At 38.4% G+C, this 22542-nt stretch overlaps 1 protein-coding gene across 3 annotated transcripts in view; it reads right to left on the reverse strand.

The window, feature by feature from the left end:
* Window positions 1-22542, reverse strand: part of LOC136678289 (small G protein signaling modulator 1-like) — a 60102-nt gene that overhangs the window by 23429 nt on the left and 14131 nt on the right. For 2 of the 3 annotated variants that reach the window (XM_066656287.1, XM_066656286.1), the window contains exons 3-9: window positions 15879-15954; window positions 7235-7397; window positions 5579-5728; window positions 5004-5071; window positions 4465-4610; window positions 1354-1491; window positions 380-504 (exon numbers count right to left, since the gene is read on the reverse strand). In XM_066656287.1, the coding sequence (XP_066512384.1) occupies window positions 380-504; window positions 1354-1491; window positions 4465-4610; window positions 5004-5071; window positions 5579-5728; window positions 7235-7397; window positions 15879-15954 (866 nt within the window). The remainder of the gene's footprint in view (window positions 1-379; window positions 505-1353; window positions 1492-4464; window positions 4611-5003; window positions 5072-5578; window positions 5729-7234; window positions 7398-15878; window positions 15955-22542) is intronic. The other variant, XM_066656288.1, reaches the window with a different exon arrangement.

The raw sequence follows: 22542 nt of genomic DNA on the forward strand, positions 1-22542 counted from the left end.
AGTTCAGGCAGAAAAATCAACAACAAACCAGAACTAAAACATCTATGAATCAGAAATAAAACTCTTTAACCTTTAATTCCAAGGTAAAAAACAGAAATGTATGCTTCTGGGTCAATATATAATTTTGAAAATTCATTATTTAATGGTCTAAGAAAGACAAACTCAAATGTTTCTTAATGTTATGACACACACAGCCGTCTTGAACAAGCAAAAACATGACAGCAATTTGAATCAACTTTAATTCCACATGCTTACTCTTTTTATTTTAATCAATAGAGACAAATCTGGGAGCAGATTTAGTCAATTTAAGGAGTCATGCATAAATTGTTAACATCCATCATGGAAAAATTTTAGAGAAAAAATAGTAAACGTTTACAACCTTTTCTCATAGTCCAGGTCTCCCATAGTACCATTCATCAGCTGATTGGGTGTCCACTTAAGGGTCATGGCCTCAGCCGTTTGGTGCAGAGAGAGATATCCTGGGATTGCCTCCATGTCATCCCTCTGGAAAAAAATAACAAAATGAAACATTGCCAATAGCTTTCTGAAGGTGTTGAAATGAGCATTGAATATAAAACAAAAAAAAATACAGAAAAGTATGCAACCAATACATATAGGCCACACAACACATTGCATAACCCTGACTTTTGGTTTGTTTCTAAGGTTAACACTAGATAAATGATGCAGCTGTTCTCTCTATTCATTATTCATCATCTGTATAGCAGAGATGCACTGAAAGACGCTCATTTACTATCCTGTTCACTCCTCCATTATTAATTCTACAGTGGGAGGGAGAGGAATAGAGCATGGCTGACAGATGTTTTGTGGTTATACTGATTCAATTTGAATGATTTTGTGTGCCTGTGATGGTGGGAAATCTAAAAGAGATATGTTCTGCTTTCCGCAGTAAATTCTAAGCATTCTATATTTCTGTATTCAAAAGGCTGGTGTTACAGGATGTATGAAAGCATTTTATGATTACATTCTGTGGCAATGGGCCTCAGAATGAGGAATCAAAAGATAACTGGACAATTTGCTTCGTAGACAATCTGGACAAAACCCAAAGTTATAAACCACAAACACACAAAATAAATTCTGACATCCAAGATTCTTAATAAAATTTTATGTTCAACCATAAATGGTGTAGTTACCTTCTGGCACCAGTCCACTTTACACGGTGCAACAAAAACATGACTAAATAATATTGTGCGAACATGACAGTGAACCCCAAATTGTTTCAACCAAAACTGAAAGACATTTACTGACTATTTTTAGAACAAATTTCAAAGCATCTCCATACAATTGTGTTTATTTTGTTGATAAAACAGTGTCTTGTTGATGGATGGCTTTTACCGGCTGCACAAGGACATTGTTTTTGCCAAAGAGCAGCGTGGCTCTGGAGTTCTGATGAAGTGATTCCACGTAGTCCCTCGCAGATGGAGACGGAGACGGACGCTCATCCATACTGCTGCTGGAATGTCTTTTTTGGATCTAAACTCACAAGTACAAGAATAAAAAAATATATGACGTTACAGAAATACACTAACACACTCTACAGAAGTCCAAGTTGTTTACATTATGAACATTGCATTAAATCTACTGAAATTAGAGGTCAATTCATTCATTCATTCATTCATTATCTGTAACCGCTTATCCAATTCAGGGTCACGGTGGGTCCAGAGCCTACCTGGAATCATTGGGCGCAAGGCAGGAATACACCCTGGAGGGGGCGCCAGTCCTTCACAGGGCAACACAGACACACACACATTCACTCACACCTACGGACACTTTTAAGTCGCCAATCCACCTACCAACGTGTGTTTTTGGACTGTGGGAGGAAACCGGAGCACCCGGAGGAAACCCACACGGACACGGGGAGAACACACCAACTCCTCACAGACAGTCACCCGGAGCGGGAATCGAACCCACAACCTCCAGGCCCCTGGAGCTGTGTGACTGCGACACTACCTGCTGCGCCACCGTGCCGCCCGAGGTCAATTCAACTTCCCTAAAACTGCAATGGAGTATCACAAATAAAATGAACAGAATAACAGATTGTTGGTAGATTGTTATATGATGCAAAAAGTCTGAATTTATCAAACCTTCAGTCAAAAGAGACATTAAGTACATCCTGTTCATTTGTCACAGTCAGAAAATAAGAAAACCTAATGCTAATCCTTGTAGCAAAACCATGTATCTCCATTTTTTTTTTACACCAGCTAAGTAACAATTTTTTTATACATTCACTTACACTGAAATTGTGGAGATACGAATGACAAAGACAAATTATACTGAAACTAAATATATTTCATTCTGCATTCAAAGTATCAAATATATAGGCCCCTATTCTTTTTATAACATTGGATTTTAGATTTCAACAGACATCTGCAGATATTTTTTTTTTCCAAATTTCAGTTGATTGCATGTTCTGGTTCTCACAAACTTGCACACATCAATCCCCAAATGAAAAACTTGTACTTAACTCTTTTTACAGGATAATAAATCATGCCTGATCTCAGAATCCTGTGCAGTAAATTCAGATCACACCAAACTACACATAGACACACACACACACACAGAGTGCAAGAGAGAAAAATGATCCTCATATTTACACTCTGACATACCCTCTTCATCTAGCACTCTGTTCCAAAATGACTCAGCGTTGGAGATGTGTGTGTAATTGTGCATCAGAGAACAAGCTGCATGCGGTCTCATAAAATATCGGGCCCATCTCTGGCCCAGAGCCCAGTTCTACATGTGAGTCCGCCCCGTTGCCATGGCACCCAGGCTTTAAGAAGTGATGTGCACTGAGAGAGATGCTGTTATGGAGCAAGAGAAGAGCAGCGGGAGGAGAATTTTTTAAGAGGAGTAAAACGAGGGGAGATACTCATGACAAAAGTACACAGTGAAAAAAGAAATCACTTAAGCCGGAGACAGAAAAAAATCTGATGGAAGTAGGAAGCAGCTCTATGAAATTAATAACATTACTTATCAGTGTGAGGTCTGCTTCAAATTTCCTACACTTTTAAAACCAAGATATACGGTTTGTGTGGAGTTAGTGAGCAGGGCTGTGTGCTGTTAGTGGATGGGCTGTGTGCTCTGTGTGCTGTTAATGGGCAGAGTTCTGAGCAGATGCGACAGGACTGTTTGCAGGAAGTGGGCATAGCTACGTGTGCAAGTAGAGTGAGTGGAGCTCTGTGAAGATTTCAGAATCAAGACCAAAAAGCAGGCTTCAAGAGAAACACCTGACTGTGGCTAGGGGCAAAATCCTGTGCTGGACAGAGAGTAAACTGAATTACTTTGGATTGTCTGAGAACCTGACCTTATCAGCTGTTAGTAGTTGTCCACCAGCGCTAAATTGTATAGTTTATTCATCATCAAACTTGTTTAAAAGGCCCACCAGCACATGCCTTTGTAGCTTTAAATCTATTTAGCTGTGACTGAAGTGGAAGTATTGGTTTAGGCAGGAGCTATTCGATCTAAATTGTTTTTCATGTTATCCAGACTGAAATGATCCATTTTGACAAGCGTGCTTGTGGCAATTCACTGCCAGCCACTGAGCTCCAAATCACTGGTCATTCATTCATTATCTGTAACCGCTTATCCAGTTCAAGGTCGCAGTGCAAATCACTGGTCATTCACTGGTTAAACTATATTTGTTGCATGAATGTTGTTAAGTGATATGCTTGACCAGACAAAAAAAAAGAGATTAATGTAAAAAAAAATATATATATATATATATATATATATATTTTTTTTTTTTTGAAAAACTTTTAAAAAATTTCTCATGTACATGCTATTCACATCTGGCCGTATATTGTGTGTAATGTCTAGTATCATGCACTACATGTAGTAAGTCAGGAGAAGGATTTTGGGTATAAAGTTTTTTACTGGGTATACTGTGTGGTGTCTCATTCATTCATTCATTTATTTATTGTCTGTAGCCGCTTATCCAGTTCAGGGTCATTGTGGGCCCAGAGCCTACCCTGAATAACTGGACACAAGGCAGGAACACACTATTGAGGAGGTGCCAGTCCTTCACAGGGCGACGCACACATACACACATTCACTCACACCTATGGACACTTTTTGAGTCGCCAATCCACTTACCAACGTGTGTTTTTGGACTGTGGAAGGAAACCAAAGCACCCGGAGGAAACCTACACGGACACGGGGAGAACACACCAAACTCCTCACAGACAGTCACCCAGAGCGGGATTTGAACCCACAACTTCAAGGTTCCTAGAGCTGCGTGACTGCGACACAACATGCTGTGCCACCATGCCGCCCACCCTGCAGTACATTAGATGTAATATTTTGGGTACTGTAAGACGTATATTTGGATATAGCCTTGTTGGTGCACAGTGTTGGTAATGTATGTCAAGTGTCGGGTACAGTGAGTGTTTATGAAGTTCACTCACACAGTGAGCATAGTGTGTAGCATGGGGTAACAGGGTGACTCACACACAGTGCTGGTCTTTTTGTGGGTGAATCCTGTCTGTAGTGTGCACTGTGGATTCTGTGTCTCTGAACCAATTCATCGGCTGAAGGGTCTGTCCAGAAATGATCGGCTGTTTTCATCTTAGTGTACTCCAGGGCACAGGGGCCAACTGAGGAAGCAAAGGGAAGAAACCCACATCATCAAGAGCTCAGTAACACAGACTTACTAAGAATGTTATGCATATGAAATAAAGTTATTAACAATATTTAGTTGGGGATTGACTATGGATTCACCATAAAACTGCATCTTACAAAGAAAATATATCCACACTGATGGAGAGAGACATAGAAGCTAATATAATGAGGTATAAGGTAAAGAGAGAGAGAGAGAGAGAGAGAGAGAGAGACAGAGAGAGAGAGAGTGAGTAAGTGAGTGAGAGAGAGAATGTATCCCAGTAAACTGCAGTAATGCTATCAGCACAGATCATGAAATGGCAGGAAACCAAATAATGCAGAATGAGATTTATAATCATAATTAAAATATGAAAAGACTGAACAGATACCTAACAATGAGGCCAGAATAGGGCCGTCCACAGGGTCCATCAGGACAGCTTCTTTTTCATAAAACTTACTGAAATCACAATATCAAATATGACATAAAAAAAACATAAAGGACATATGTCTGAAAATGTTATGGATTATGTGTGAAATCAAATTTCTATACGAATCAATACATTTTAAACAATTATCTGTCAATAGCTACATGTTTCTGATATTGTGGTGCATTTTGAAACCAAAGTTCCTGACCCACCAAAAAATGAGACTCTTATGAAGGATGAAGGAAAGATGAAGGACCTAGTGTCACATTAAAACAGTCCCCAATCAGATAAAAAGCACTCAGTCATCTTTCATTTTGACCTCAAACCTCAACATCACTGAATGTGTTCTGGATGTATTACTTGGTAAATATTTTGGATATTGATGAATTTGAAGTTGAATAGATGAATGGTGGTCTCTGACTTATGCACAGTAGTACAGGTTTCACTGTAAGTGCTTGATAGCTAGCTAATGTAAGTTAATGTTCAAGGTAAACTACATTAGGTGAAAGGTAGGTAGATATAAAAGCCTTATCTGTTACCTGCTGTTCTCCACCAGATGTAGGACGATTTTGTCAAGTATTTTCTCAAAGAGGGCTGTGCGGATCCACAGGTGTCGGACTGTCTGACTGGTCAGGCTCGGAAGTTTGGGAAGTTTACGAGTGCTGTCGCATGAAAGTGTCTGACTCCGTCTTAAGAGAGAAAAAGAGAGTTGTAGGGTAAAAAAAGTTAGCGTCTCTGTCTTTAGCCCGATTAGCTTTACACAACGTAATTATTACTAGTGTACCTCAGTCATGTATTTAGTCCCATCTGAACAGACCATGGCACTCTTTTTTATAGATTGCACACTCCTATATTAACAAATATAAAAACATTTGAATAAGCTTTTGCACCAGACTATAACTGCTGCATCATTTAGGGTGGCCTGGTACCAGTATGTACAGTAACTGTGGCAAATAAGAAGCATAGGTGCCTGAATATATCTGCTGCACAACTTAAGGTGAAGCAATAAACTATACTGCACTGCTATTAAGCAGTATATATAGCTGTCACAGTGTATTTTATGTGTTTATTTATCATTTATTTTTAATTTTTTTTATTGTATCATTTCAGATTTGTTTTGACCAAGAATTTCCATTTTGATGCTTCACTAATTTATACAAAGATTTTATAGAAATATTGTAACTGACACCCTGTAGTGACATGATATAACTGTACATTCTCAGGTAAAACTAATAAGGTGCCATGCAAACTGAGGGATTACACATTTGCCTGAAAGGCTGCTTTTGTCTTGCTGCAATTAAAGTCAAATTGGCTGAAAGCTTTAGGGCTTGTACTCCACTCAAGCATTACAGGAAGAAGAAACTGACAGAAACGTGCCACGCACACAAACACAGTGTGTTATTACTGTGATTTCCTGGTTAAATTGGCCAAATTGCAAGTGTCTTGTAAATGTGGTTCAGAGTGATTTAGAGCTGGTGTAAAACTTTTAACAAAGCTCAAATCTGTAGTAAATCCTGCAGTTAATCCTGGAGATGGTCTGTCTGCCTGGAGCTGGGGAGATAAAAAGAACAAGTCGGTGTACAGCCTTAAAAGAAATGTGGGTTCTTTAAGTGTTCTTCAGTGACGGCATTGTCATTCAGAGGTTTAATCCATGTTACAGATGTAGCTACATATTGGGTTTGGAGTTTTGCTGAAGGACCTTTATATTTTTTTCTGCCACATAAAGACCAGGGATCATACAGTTCACTATTCAACCTCATAGATCTGTGGAGCAGAGCTAAAGTAGAGCTCCTGTATTGAGTACAGCTATGTAGAATGCCGAACAATAGCTGTGTAGCATTGAGTGTATTTATACTGTAGCCAAGTACAACAGTAGACACTGTAAGCTGTAAGCTGCAATCCCACAGAAAAATATTGGCAACTGAATGACATGCTGTGGAGCAGATGCTCATTTGCCTATGTCACCATGAACAATACCAAGAATGGGACGGAAGTTTGTTGTCAAATCCAAAACCTATTGTAGAGTTACTGCTGTAAATATCTGAAGAAATAGTTGAGGAATGATTGTGTACAAATTTGGCCACATACTACGCCTTATGCTGTTGATGTGTGGAGTTGTAGTGTTGTAATCCTGCACTGATTACTGTAGTTTATAGTGTTGTGTAGTGTTGTATCGAACAAAGTTGCTCTCTCACTTTGTCTCAAGGACTTGCTCCAGTTCCTGAGCTTTGCCGCAGAGCTCCTCGGCCGGAGGGAACGTTTTGGCGACTTTGGTGAAGAGAGCCGCCACTTTGTTGCTTCTCAGAAATCCAGCTGCCCTTCGCTTGAGTCCGTGCAACACACATGCCTCCACAGCGGCTACACACAGACACAGAACAACACACGCAGACACGTAAAGAAGAGCAGAAATTGTTTATTTTGTAGAACAAACGTCAAGTGGCATTTCAAAGGAGACGCTCCACTGTAGTGGCTCGTAGATCTAACAGGTCAGTGATCACAGATGAACATACGGTCAGTGTAATGGTCAGCAATAAACCACTGAGTCATGAAGTGATTGCAGGTGGAGCATACAGAAGCACACACTATGCAATATGACTAAATCTGAAGAGGCTGGATTATATGGATAAGCCAAACTATTAAGACCACCCCCAGATGAAGCAAATAACTTTGCTTAATTCTGCACAATGACCCATGTCAAGGTAAAAAAAATAGTATAGGAAGGGATAAACTAATTTGTATATCCAGTGAGACCTGTATTTAATCAGATACAATACAATATTAATGGATGCCTGCAAGTTCTAACATCCTGCTGTACAGTACATATCATCATCAAAAGATTCTGAAACCAGGGTATTTGGAGTAACCTGTGTTATAGTGGAACATCTAGAATGTTCCTATCACAATGTACAAGAGGATGTGAGTGAGTTAAAATCCAGCTCCACGAAAAGCATATAAAAACAAATTTTTGGCAAACTATATTTAAAATTGTATTTATTTATTTAAAATTTCACATACAGTCCCAACATTGGAACTGCTTTTGTATTAAACTATAGAGCATTACTTCCTAACTGAGGAGGTAATTAGATACAGTCATTTCCATGGCTTTTAGTATTCTACTTAACATATTATTTACATAATTACGACCTTGAACAGAAATGTCATTAGGATTAGCCTCAGCTCTGAATGAGTTATACATATGACCTATTAATCTAAATATGAACACACTATGTTTTATTCATAAATTATGTATTGAGCTATATGGGCACAGACTCTGTGCTACGTGGCAATGCTCTCGGAGGCTCGGCTCACACAGGGTCCAGGAGGTGGGGAGGAAGCCTATTTAACCACGGCAACCAACGCTGATGGAACTCCTGCTCTGGAACATCTTCATCATCATCATCATCATCATCATCCTTTCTCTCTAGTTCCTTCTCATCCAGATTCTCTTTTCCATTTGCTTTCTCTTTTTTCCCTTGAGCGCTATTCTTACTTCCCCTATCTCTATACTTCTGCTCTTTCTCCTTGTTTTCTCTCTTATTTAATAGTTAGCCTGTTTCCCTATCAGGATTTTTAGAATGTGCTCTTCCTCTCTCTTTGTTTAATTTCCTCCTTTTGTTTAAATTCCTGCTCTCTCTGTACTTTGACTGTAAATCTCCATTTCCCTTTCTCCTTCTCACTCCAGCATTCAGATTCTCTCTACCTTTGTTCTCGAATTTTACATTTAAATTTTTTCCTTTGATCTTTCTCTTTCTCTCTGTAATTTACCGCTTTCTCTCTGTATTTTGTCTCTTTCTCACTCCCTTTTTCAGCATTCAGCCTCTCTTTCTCATCTCAATTTTTATGTTTACTTTGATGTTTTCATTTTCTCTCTTATCAATTGTCTTGTTATATTTACCCTCTCCCTTCTCTCTCTCTCTCGGTCTCAGCACTCAGTATGGCGTTCATTGCTGTATATTTTGTTGTGTGTGTGTTTGTGTGTAATTTGGGATGATAGATAATAACATGCAGAAAAAAAATTCATTGACAGGAAGGAGTGGGATGATACCACACCATAGTATCACAATAGTGTTTAATAGATGTAATAATGTAATTATTAGTTCCTAATTCATTGATTTTCTGCTTGTAATAACCAAGAAAAGTGCACTGTTATATTAAGGCAGTGTCTGTTCATTTTCATACTTTTAACCCTTACAGAAATAATGATCAGTCTTGTTTTTTAAACAATTCTTAAACTAAACTTTCACTGCAGCTTTATTCTCTTGCCTGGAAACAAGCTTGGCCTACAGGAGCTGTGTAAAACACAGATTCTCAGTGCTACAGAAAGTGTGTGTTTTGCCTATCATGGCTAGTCCCAGGGTTTTTAATCCCTACCGTCCTTGCTAGTACTAGCAAATCGTTATTGGCGCTGCAAAATTTACATTACAGTGGTGATGCTACTGTCAATAATTTTGTAATCTGACCCACCCTAGCAGTGGAAAGTAGGCAAGGGTTTTCTGAGCTTATAAACACTAGCAAAGGGTATTACTTTATAAATACATACTGACAATAATAGGGTACTTATAGTGTGGCATATGTTTGTAAAAATTATATACACTTTATAATCTTAAAAAATATTTAACAAATGTATTCAATAAGTGACCACACATGTTTACACAGATTTTGTGCTCCATAAAGACTTTTTCAAATTTGCCAGTGTAACAAAGTTGATAGACGAAAACATGAAACTGGCTTCAGGGCTGTTAGAAGAGGTGGATTTTAGGCCGACACGAGTGCATCTCAAGCTGCTGAGAAACCTTAAATATAGTGAACATTTATATGTATACCCAAGCTTAAGATGAAGAGAGAGGGATAAGAAGGAGGAACATGGAGAGATGGGGTGAGTGAGAGGGGAAAAAAAGAGACAGAGAGAATGTGTAAATGAAGCTGCCTATTATCATTTCATTTCTGCCACCACAACAAACACCAACAGACAAAAGATCCAAAGCAACTTTTCTGAATATACCACAGACTCCAAGAACATCACACATTTACATAGACATAATTGCACATTTTCACACTACCCAAGACATAAAACAGGGCTATTTTCTCTTTTAATAAAATCACCTGAATCACTAGTACATTTGAAGTAGGCACTACCTGTGTCTTCCACACACAAGTACATAGACACATGTAAACATCTGTATTTGTGCATTTGTGAGGACATTCATTGGCACGCATAATAATACAACGTAATACATAATACAAAATAATACATACTGACTAATATCACACATCAGTAAAACTGATCAGTAAAAAGAGTGTGGTGCAAAAATAAGTGGCATTTGTGGTAACAAATTAATGTTTTCTTATGGACAGCAGGAAAATGTCATCACTTTCCATGCTTTCCTTTCATTATGAGATAGGTGGTGTCATTACTTGGGCTGTTAAACTTCATCCTTAGTAGCAGAGGTTACTCATATGAAACAACTTTTCAGACTGCTGTAAATACAACGGCACTGGAGCACAACAAGCTTGGTGGAGAACACCACCTTCCCAGATCAATTTTGTTAGTTAATGCACCAGCATTGGCTAGCAGTCCAAACTAATTCACTCAGAACTGATTCACTCTCACATGATTCACTTTGAACTAAAATACTGAAACACTAGAAACACCATAAATCAATACACACTCCATAAAACGCTGCATTAAACAGACAGAGAGTGGACAAAAGAGTTTGAGAGAGAGAGAGAGAGAGAGAGAGAGAGAGAGAGAGAGAGAGAGAGAGAGAGGGGGGATGGTGAAAAATAGTGATTGGGAAAGAGAAAAAGATAGGGACTGAAAGAGAAAGAAAGATGGAGAGAAAGAGTGAGGGCTTGTGTAGTTATAAAGGAAGTAAAATTTCATCAGCCCTTGATGTTTCCAAAGCAATATCCACATCAAACCCACCCCAGAACACAATCAGTCAGAGGAAATCGCATAGTGTGTGTGTGTGTGTGTGTGTGTGTATTAAATGGCCCTTCAATGTAGAGAGTGAAAAATACAGAGGTTCCAGGAGAGCCACTGTTATGGCTACAAACAGATCGGAAATTACTGCAGGCAGCGAGACTTGGCATAAAACATACTCACTGATCAAAATACAAACACCAGAGGATGTTATTTACTCTTTCTTTCTTTCTGTTCTTCAACTTGAAATTGATGTCTCTTAGATTTATAAAGGAGTGCATGGGGTCAAAACAGCATATGATGAAAAGTAGATTCCAAGTGGCTCACCACTAAATGAAACACAATAAATCTTACAGTAAACATGGACTAGTAAGATTTATTTCAAATGACCCAAAAACTACTGAACAGAAAAAAAGACAAAAGAAACAAACAGACTTTCAGCAGTAACATCAGTAACAATCAATACAGACATATCCATGCTCACGATGTATAATTCCAAGTGTTGGGTGGGTCAGTGTAAAGCAAATTTAGGGGTAGTAGAAATCTCTGATCGATAATTCACAGTTCAGATATTTATTGGATTTTAAAAGCTATTTATCTAAGACGAACATTAATTTGCTAAGAAAATAAATAAATAAATGAGAGAAACATACAAATCCACATGTCACAGCAGCTACTAGTAGAAAAGAGACCCAAGTTGCAGGGCTAATAACTAGCCCTCTGATGCTATGTGCAGTGCTGATATTTTCAGGCAAGGTGAGTAAATGTGTTTGGGTTAATTAATCCTCCACAGGAGTCACAAGAGCCGGCCTGCTCCCTGTTGTGTCCTCCATTATCTCTGTCCTCCATGCAGCTGAGCAACTCCAGGCCTTTTAGGAGCTGGGGTTTATGGGCTGCAGGCATTATTTCCCACTGTTGCATCACAGAAATCATCCAAAGGGTGTCTAAGGGCCAGGTCAGGTGCAAGAATTGTGACAAGACCCAAACATCCTCAACATGAAACTTGGTGCAATACATAGATTCAAAAACCAAGGCATTCACTTTGTAGACATCCGCCACAAACATCTCGCTGTTCTGTAGGTACTTGTCACAGATGCTGGCAAATACAGCACTAGCAGTGCTGTAGTTGCATTAACTAATTCATTTGCCCAAGGACTTTTAATTTGCCCGAAGACTCCAACAGATGCAGTGCACTTTGAACTTCAGTCTACCACCTGTTTTACAGGATTGAATGGCAAAGCCAGAGTCTTATACAGTGTTTACCTGAGCTGTGAATCAAACTCCAGTCTACTTTACAGGAGGGCAACAATGTTACACTTTACTCTCAAATATAATGGGGAGTAAAATTACAGGCTAGGGATTATGGTGTGTGGGGGTTGTTTGCCACTTTTATTGTCCAGCAAACATCCGACATGTTATATTCTTTATTCTATGTATCAACTATGTTTGAAAATTCGATTTTTGTTCATGTTCTTTTGTCCATGTTTATAGTTCCAATGCCAATTCAACAGCAGTTTTTACACCAGCATTCTCTGACTCAATATCTGCAAATCATGAAGAGAGAGGAGGGTGGAGGGGTTAATGCAAAGTAAACAACAGGCTGCAAGAAGACAGAATAAACACACACACACAGTACATTTTCACTAGTTCAAGCACCCTGCTCCCACTTCACACTAGCGTGACATTTAACCAAATGTTTAACAAAAGAAAAAAAAAAAAAAATTCTTTCCATAGTTGAAGCCGTAAAGGCCTTGCTGGTAATTGGACAGGTTAAATAAAGGCCACATGAATAGTAACATGTGCTGGTAAATTAACTTCCTATTTCAAACTACGCAAGCTAACTCCTCCACTGACATCACAAAAATCTCTTATAAATGTACACGTTTTGCAACTTTAAGGTGCGCAAATTGTGGACACACATGTTCAGCTTGCATAATCTACACAGAAAAGCAATTTTGGACACTTTGGAGCAGCTAAAAATAAGCCTAAGGCCAACAAACTCAATGGCAAGGGGTGTCCAGAGGGGTTAAAAAAATATATATATATATGGGCGATGGAGTGTGTTTTCTGGAGTGATCAACCTTGATCAAAACTGTGTCAAAACTAATCATCCAACATCTGTACTTGACCTCACGAATGCCCATGTGGCTAAGCTATCAAATTCACACAGCAAAATTCCATATAATCCCTTAATGTACCAACTTGTCTTTTGACTTCCAAATTTTGGTAGCAATACAATGCCAAAAAAAAAAAAATAAAAAATAAAAAAAAAAAAAAGACAGCACAGCACACAAAAGTAAGCTGATCACCAACAAAACTTGCATATGCATTGTTTTGGTTGCGTTGGATAAGCAGCTGAAAGCAGCATTTTCAACAGGCTCTTTGGATGAACAATACAGTAGCCGGTCTGTGGACACAGAAGGTGGGTGTCTAGTAAAGTGGATGAAAGTGTGAAGTATGTGTTTTTAACTAAGTGGATGATTGTTTTTTTTGATGAGTTTGGGGATTTTTTGGTGTAAAACACCCACAGGCAACTTCTCAAAGCTGAAGTGGTCCTGGTGGGCTTATATTTTGATGTGTTATTAACTTGGCATAACTCTCACTCTGAAATGGCATGCCATGACACACTTAAGAGCTCTGCCACCATTCACCCTTTGACAGCGTTGAGGCAGAGACTGTAATTGTGTTCATATCTTACAACCTGAGTTCAGATCTTAAAAGATTCATATATGGAAACTACGCTGCAAGAAACAACCTGTTTAGTCTTCCTCATAGTTGTGATGTCACAACAATGAATATATTAATATATGACCGCCCATTAAGCCTATCCATGGCTTGCAGCTGCTGTCACACTGTAGGGTAGTCGCTGTACTGGGGACAAACTCCTTACTCAAACAAGCAACTCAAATAAAACTTGTGATTATTTATATTGATTTATTGTTTCTGTCAACACATGTAGTCTTCATTTAGATGTTAAAATTAAAGAAATATAAGTATGGATCTGTAACCCATTTATCCACATCACGTTTGTAAACAGAGCTCTGTGGTAGGTGTCAGTCAGTAGAGGAGCCTGGGCCACCTCTCAAAGTAGCGCCATGCTCCCTACATACTGCATATCACAGATAATAAAAATAATTTAAAAAAAATTTTGGCATACAATGCACTATAGCATTGCACAAACCATTATTTATGACTGACATTGTGCCCTACGGAGGGTGTAGGGAGACATTTGGGATTCTGCCTTGGCTTTGCTGGGACGTGGAAACATCTCTCAGTGATTGCTCACATTATCTGGCAATGAGAACTGCTTAATTAAGCTTTATTTAAAGCCAAACCAGAGGAATAATTTAGGCAGACAGTCACGATTAAACATTATGAAACAATAGAATATGTGGCTCGTGTATATATATTTTTAAACACCAAAACAAAAGCTTGTACATGATCTGTGTATGTATAACTCACTCGGAATAAGGCAGAAGAGCAGAGAAAAACATTACAGACTGGTGTGCTAACAACTTTCCTTTAGATAATCCTTTAATCTTTCCCATTTGTTTGTATTAGGGCTGTGCTCTGAAACCAGAAAAATTGGTTCCGAAGATAGTCATGCCAAAAAGAAAAAACCACCATAGATAGAATTTCAGCTCCACCTATTCAGAAATCTGAAGTTTAGCCACGCCCACTTTCACTGCAGTCAATGGTCATAAAAATAAATTATGATTGTTTTTGGCATTAAAGCCACACAAAATTGTAAACAGGCTTCAAAGGGATAAGAATAATCTAGGCTATGGTTTGTTTAATTACTTTAACCATGTGTAGTCCAAAAACTAAGACAATGTGTAAGTGTGAAGACTAAAGCAAAATTTCTCTATCCATCTTCCTTTTTTTTTTCTAACAGATGGGACATATGCTAATTCTGACTTTCTTCCTAGAGCCTTTCCATCACAATCAGATAAAATATCTTCCTGTGATTCCCAGAGTCCCATAAAAAAAACACATAAATACATTCCAACTGAGAGAGATACTCTATCTAAGAGACAAAATAATGTGGTTAAGTATGAAAGAGAATGTGAGAGAGATGGGGATGTATCAGTTCAGCTTTAACTTTACTAAAATGAGAAGAGGACGCTGCATGTTTACTCTATGGCACTTTCTGCTCATGTGATATTTGCCCTCAAATAAATAGAATACAATTTGTTCCTATATACACACACAAACATGTGAAGGCACTAAAATCAACACGGCAATGTTACTGCTTTGTCACCTTCAGCAGGTGACCACGTGAACGTGAGAACATAAACAAGACAATAATGTGTTTCATTCAAATGCTTGTGTGTATGTATTAAATTATAGAAATATATATATTTTTCTCCACTCGCGAATACTGGATTGGATCTGGCGCCATAAATCAGGCTGCATCTCTTAAATAAACACGGCCAATAAACCCTCCCAAGTGCAGAACTGTTCCCATATTGCGTGGTGATTCTGGGCAGCCTCCCACACCCACAGCGCCCCTGAACTGGACAAACAGTTAAAGACAAAAAATGAATGGAAGTGTGAAACTGAAAACCACTGTTAAAAGTCTTCCACTGTTCTAAGCCTCCTAATAGATTAAGTGCAAAATGTTTACAGTTCAGCACTTGAAATATTTATTAGTTATTAATTTAATTTAAAGTTGAGCTGAGTATGCATTTTCTTTAATGTGCTTTCAAATATAAGTTGAATTAATAACAAAATGATAATATAATAATAAATAATTATATAATGAAAAACAACCTGTACTATTTCTTCTGTGGCAGCATTTTCCTTTTAATTCAGGCAGACAAAAGTGTCTTGATTTTTGTCAGCATTTCATACTGCCCCTCTTCGATACAATGGGTTTCTGACATGCTGAAATTTGCTTGAGATTGTTTACTCACCACAGAAGGACACAATGTGGCTGCTGTCTTCATGAACAAACTTCCGAGTGACAGCTTCCTCCATAATTTGCTTCACCTGCGTTGGACACACATACAAACAACCAAAAAATGATTAATATTCCACTGCTTAATGGGGTATAAAATTGGGATTTAGGTTTGGAACAGAAAAAAATCTGGAAGATGGAGTCAGTGTTTACCATGCCCAATGAACAGAGTTGGCTAAAGGGGTATAAATCCACCCATCAATGTGCTGTGGAGGAATAAAACCATTCTGTGGAGTGATGAAGCTCCATCCAATAACTTTGGGATGAGCTTCAAAACGTAGTCCACTTACATTTCTCTGGTGGGTTGTCTGTGTTTGTCGTATGACATTAAATTCACCTTTAAAGGCAACGTCTACAGTTCGGGGGAACTGCTGCTCCCTCTCGTTTGCTTATGTTCAGAAGCTTCTTGAAATTTAATATGGAATGGTGTGTTTGAGGATATAAATAACTATTTGAATATTATTTATTGTTTGAATTACCACAGAGAACCCATTTGCAACTTGAGGTGTCTCCCAAAGTTAGAGTCAGTTTCACATTAATTCATCTGAAACAGTAAAAATAAGTCAATATTATGGAGCAGGAATAGAGCAATAACCTCATCTTGGCTCATGACTTTTTAAGTTTGAAAGCCTATTCACTGCCTAAAAAACACTAGATACAATATCTCTGCTGTGAGCAAAGAGAGAAAGTCTAGCATATAATTTACTGACACTGGTGCTTTGTACACATATTAGCCAGGTTTTGAGCACCCAAAAAGAGTGGCGAGATAACAATTGTTGATGAAACATCTTCAGAACTTAATTTAAAAAAAATTTTAAACAAAAATCACTTAAAAAAAAAATAAGTATCACTTTAAATCAGTGGCGGATGCTGGTCTTTCAAGGAGGGGAAGCTCAATTTCGGCCTACATCATAAAATGTGTCGGTTTATTTATACGTAAATTCTACCCTCCGTTTCTTTTTAAGAAATTGATCTGTGACCCTGTCGTACCAACAAGGCGTCTTTTCCAGGGACTTGACTAGTGTCCTCTCAATGGCAGCCTTGGCCCATGTGAAGTGTGTCCGCCTGTGCTCCCACGGATCTTTACACCAAAGGATCGCTGATTCGTTCATTTCGATGTCAATCAAAAAGGGATTCAGCCTCAGACAGATCATCCAATCATCAGGCACAAAGTCCAGCATTTATCCAGCGTCCTCACTGTGCTGTGAAGCACTGTGAAGCTGCGGGAATGATTGAGAGGAAAGTCGCGTCTTTACCAGTGATAAGAAGCTGATTCTTATTTATTCAATGACATGTACACACAACAGTATATATTTGATCACTTATTTTTTTACATTTTAGGGGAAGCTGAGCTACCCTTGCAGTCTTAGAGCATTCGCCACTGCTTTAAATGCATTAATCCACTATCAAATAAATTTCTTCTAAATGGCTTTACAATTATGTGACAGTTTGTAAAAAGAAGGGAGAAATGGAGGTGTTATCAACAACATTCTGTAAAAGAGTACAGAAAGAGAATGAGAGAGTGAGAGAAAGATATCAAAAATGGAAAGAGAAGAGGTAGGTGTTATAATAACTCATATCAACTGCACAGATCTAGAAGAGTGAGGTGCTATTAGGTTTGGATGAAACCCACAAGCCACCATCTGTACCAACGTCTGTGATCTCACATGCATACACATGCACACAAGGAAAAAAATGGGAAAAAACACAGCAAGGCATCTTGCTGTGAGGGTGATTAGCACTTTGATTGGACGATGGGAGGGGGCTGCTGCTGATTGGCTGATTGTGGGGGCCGCTGGCAATTTCCTGGGGATGTGTGTTTTTCCTCACTGGTATATTACGCAAGCAGAGAGAGAGAGAGAGAGAGAGAGAGAGAGAGAGAGAGAGAGAGAGAGAGAGAGAGAGAGAGAGACAGAGGAGAGAGAGAGAGAGAGAGAGAGAGAGAGACAGAGGAGAGAGAGAGAGAGAGAGAGAGAGAGAGACAGAGAGAGAGAGAGAGAGAGACAGAGAGAGAGAGAGAGAGAGACAGAGAGAGAGACAGAGAGACAGAGAGAGAGACAGAGAGAGAGAGAGAGAGAGAGACAGAGAGAGAGAGAGAGAGAGAGAGAGAGACAGAGACAGAGACAGAGAGACAGAGAGACAGAGAGAGAGACAGAGAGAGAGACAGAGAGAGAGACAGAGAGAGAGAGAGAGAGACAGAATCCAAAATAATGCAGAGAACACACAGGGAGTTTCCATGTATCTGACAGGTGACTAGTCCTTTAATTTTTGGCTAAATTTAAACACTATTTAACAGTTTTCTGACTGCTACAGCTACAAGACAGCCACGCATATAAAATGGCCCTCCCCCTCCTCCAAAAAACTGCATGATGCAAGCCAAGAAGGGCATTTGATAACTCAAAGAATGAACAGTCTGTTCTCTTCAAAGTGTTGAAATTTAAATGACATTGCACTAGATGGATTTTTTTTATATGTATATTTTTTGCTGTTCTGTTTGCACATCTTTATACGTGGTGAAGTTTACATGTTTGGAAGGAAATATATGCCAGCATTCAGGGCTTGCTTGTCAGTGTAGCCTCATCTGACACCTGGAGACCTAACAAGCAGTGATGTCTGTGAGTGTGCAAATTCTAAGCAATGCACTGAAAAAGACTGAACTAGAGGTGGGCGATATCCACATTTTCATACAGTCAAACCACCTCAAAATATTAACACGGTATATAATATTACTGTATGGGTGGTGGGTGTACTGTCAGTCTGCGTGAGCTTCATATCTGTGAGCACAAATTTAGGTGTGTTGTGTAGCACACTGACACACGTGTTGATCATAAAAACCTATTTCCGTGAGAGAAAGCTTAGCGACTGGTCCTGGAGGAACAGAACATTTTGAAAATAAGTGAAATAAGACGTTGTTAAGGAGCATAGCTGGCCAGCAAACAGGCACTTGTGGTTTAGCACATCACAGCAGATGGTTTTTCCACTGAACTCTAGCTCAAAGCACACATACGCAAGCGAAGGGTCTTCTGGCTCACAACTGCAGTGGGTTATTGGGCTTGTGTTTTTCCCCACCTGTTATCAGACAGACATCAGCAGTCAGTGAGCTCCCACAGCACCCCCTCTCTGTGGCTTTCTTAAATGCACATGAAATGAACTCTGACCTTGTACTTAAAGGGTCAGACACAACAGAAATTTGACGCACCACACATCATGATTTTGAAAAACCACCCTCTTTTTGAGATACCATCCACATTTTTAGATATCATGGTATAAATTTTATACCGCCCAACCCCACTATGAACATTCAGCCACTCCAACTAAGATATTTACCCCCTGTTTGATGTCGCAAAAAACCTTGTATCTAACAGGAACTGTATGTTTTGGAATCCAGAAAATTAAAACAGGAGTAAGATTAAGTGCCATTTACTCATTTCAAATTCCTATGTTGTTGCTGTTTTTGGGACTGAACATCCCCGGGCAAGAAGTACCAACTTTGCTCCCCTCTTCCTGATAACCCCACAACCTCTGCTCTCTAATAATTTTTAAATATAGATTATGATGACCTGTTCTCTGAAAAGGTAGATCCCAAGCCCCGAAAGTGTGGGCACCCCTGGTCTATACTAAGTGTACTGTTGAACAAAACCTCAGGTCTGGAGCTTTGAGAAGAAAATTATTTGAGTAAATATCAGATTAGTGTTATGACTAATCCTCAGCTCCAATGCCAAATCCTTTATTCAAAGTTACAGAAAGTGTGGGAATGATTCACTGATACTTCTACTCTGAAAATAGCAAACAATAGGAACTGAACTCCCTTGCTACAAGTACGCAGACAGCTTTATATAGTCTCAGCTTGTGAAGTGACTAGCTGAGTAGGTGGAGAAGGCAGAGGAGGTGAGACCGACTGAGTGAACTCAGACATGGAGAACATAAGATGGTGGAACTAAATGTAGATCTAAAAAACAGCAGTGGGAAATATTGTAGTGTTTTACTTCCTGATCCAGTAAAATCACATGATCTATAGTTGAATCAAAACGATGTAAAAAGCCAAGCTTGGACAAACTGACATACGTTTAGCAGCTATCAGTGTGATAATAACCAATGAATTCTCTGGTGTAACTGAGCTAGTATGTCTTGTTTAATTTCTTTAATGGAGTACAGAAAGAGAATGAGAGAGTGAGAGATAGAGAGCAATAAGCCCTGAAAAGCTCAGTCATTTTGTGCTTGTTTTGTAAATAATATTTCGTTGTTCTGTAAGAGGTACTGTACGCCATTTAACTGAATTAGCTTGTTTGTGTGTCATGGTATTTATGCAATTATATATCAATAAAACCTGAGAACCCACAAGATCCCCTGTGGTTTGAAGTGGAGTTTCAAACATAATAGCATAGTAGCATAATGCTGAACAACTCAATGTTATATTCCAGACCATTCTAAAAACTGTTATGTAAACAATTTACTTGTAACTCCTGCCTATGTGGGTGAACTCATGGCTGTTTCTTGTATGTTAACTGTCACATTACATTTGAAGAAATTATAGACAAGCTGAAACAGACACCACAGTACTGAAAAGCTGGTAAAACTGAAGTGTACGACTATTTACCTGAACCAATTATTTTGCATCGTTCAATTAAATGAATCAACAATGCTGACTCAACTAATTAGTTAACTCAAATAACTTTTTCTTAAAAACGTATAACGTATAAGCCATTGGTTTAGACATAATACTTCCTACGATTCTTAGGTCCAGATGAGGCTACAGCAATGTAAACTGATAGGACTTCCGTATCTGTCAGACACATCGTTTGAGTGAATCCCGTTTCATTATAGTGCTTGCTATAATAGAGGATTTATCTATAGACTTATGTGTATCTATCTATCCATCACAATTCCCTCTATAACTGTCCATGCATATATCTATATATATATATAGTCAACTATATTAAATATTTAATTATTAACTTTTTCTGGCATTTCCTTCAGGAAAGCACTTTTCTAATTATTAATTTCTGGCTCTGGCCTGAAATGTCTCAAACATAACATTGCATAATCTGTAACCACAACCTCCTAAACAGGTAAAAATCAAACCAGCTGGTTCTTAGCCATGGTATTTTACCAGAAATGTTGTATGTTAAATTAAATGGAACAATGAACTAGGACATGAATCAACAACATGATAAATGCCAATTTTCATTACAGCTTAACGCTACGTGTTATAGCACTTACTCAATTTTTCTGACACTGGGTCAGGGAAAATATTGAGAATTTTCCTCTGAGCCATGTTGTAAACAACGCTTTATATGGTTTGGGGTCCTTTACATCAAACAGATGAACTTCAAACCAAATCGTCAACTGTGTGTTTGATGAAATCCTACATTTTCAGATCAGAGACTAAATAGACAAATATTCCGATTTTATTAGCTTGTGGTGCATCTAAAAATGGATTCCTTTTTTTTCCTTCTACTTGTACTGAGGAAGGTCAAAAAAGCTATCAAATCCGAGGGATCGAGCTTGAAAATAAGGGTCATTGCCATGAGCACCGTGTCAGTTTGAATGAATCACCCTCTGATATCTTCTGACACTGTAACTAATACATCAAGTATGGGTCTGGGGGATGAAGGGGGTAAAATGGGGGTCAGCTGGTGCGAAATTGACCAGAACACTTAGCCAGCCTTGGCAGGATGACAGCAATCAATAACAATAAGCTTAAAGGAATTTTCTGGAATTTTATAACTTGATCTCTATTTACTACATCTGTATTATATCATCTGTTACAGAGGAAAATAACTTTGACACTTTGTTTACTTAGAACAGAGCAGAAAACCCAATGATGCAAAACAAGATATAAAAGCCAATGAGCATTTTGCAAATAAACACTTGAAATATGTAACTATATCAAGATAGGTTTTATGATGGATTTTATTTAACAACACTAGGGTAACTCAGTGAAAGTAAACTATTCAGACAAAATCTTTAAGAAACTTGATTGTCCACAATTTCTTCTAAAAATAAAGGGTATTAATAGGTACTATATCTGAGTTTGCTGCAGTATAAGACTCATTCTCCACAGCTCAGTGCTGAGGCGCTTTATAGATACTTAGCGAATACATTCATACATAGAATTATAATGGCTTAACTGGCTCAAGTAAATATTTAATAGAATGAAGCAACTGCACACTGGAAGCAACTGGAGGGTTTGAGCAGAAAAAAACGACTGTTGATTGTACATGGCTGACATTTAAGCTCTCTGTATGATTTTATTCAGAATTGTATACCACAGAAACTCATTTGTAAATCTAGTTGTTACTTGAGAAACATTCTATTATCAGGAGATGGTGGGTTTGATCCCCGGTTAAAGCTCAATCACTGACATAGTGGAATTGGAGATAGCTAATAATTTTGGAGAAAATATTTCAAAACTTGGCAATAAACAAAAATTTAAACAGAAATTTGTGTGGTAACTGACCTCACAAAACTGATGCAAAAGATGAAAGCTTGGGTTAAATATCTGCTGTCTTCTTTTAAGTCTTCTTTTCGTCATCAGCCATTTTTATTTCCTGGTTATACGGCTGTAAAAATGTATGTTACAGAAATAAAAAAGAAAGAAAGAGTGTGCTGGTGGCAAT

This window comes from Hoplias malabaricus, chromosome Y, assembly GCF_029633855.1.
Source record: "Hoplias malabaricus isolate fHopMal1 chromosome Y, fHopMal1.hap1, whole genome shotgun sequence".
NCBI classification, from domain to species: domain Eukaryota; kingdom Metazoa; phylum Chordata; class Actinopteri; order Characiformes; family Erythrinidae; genus Hoplias; species Hoplias malabaricus.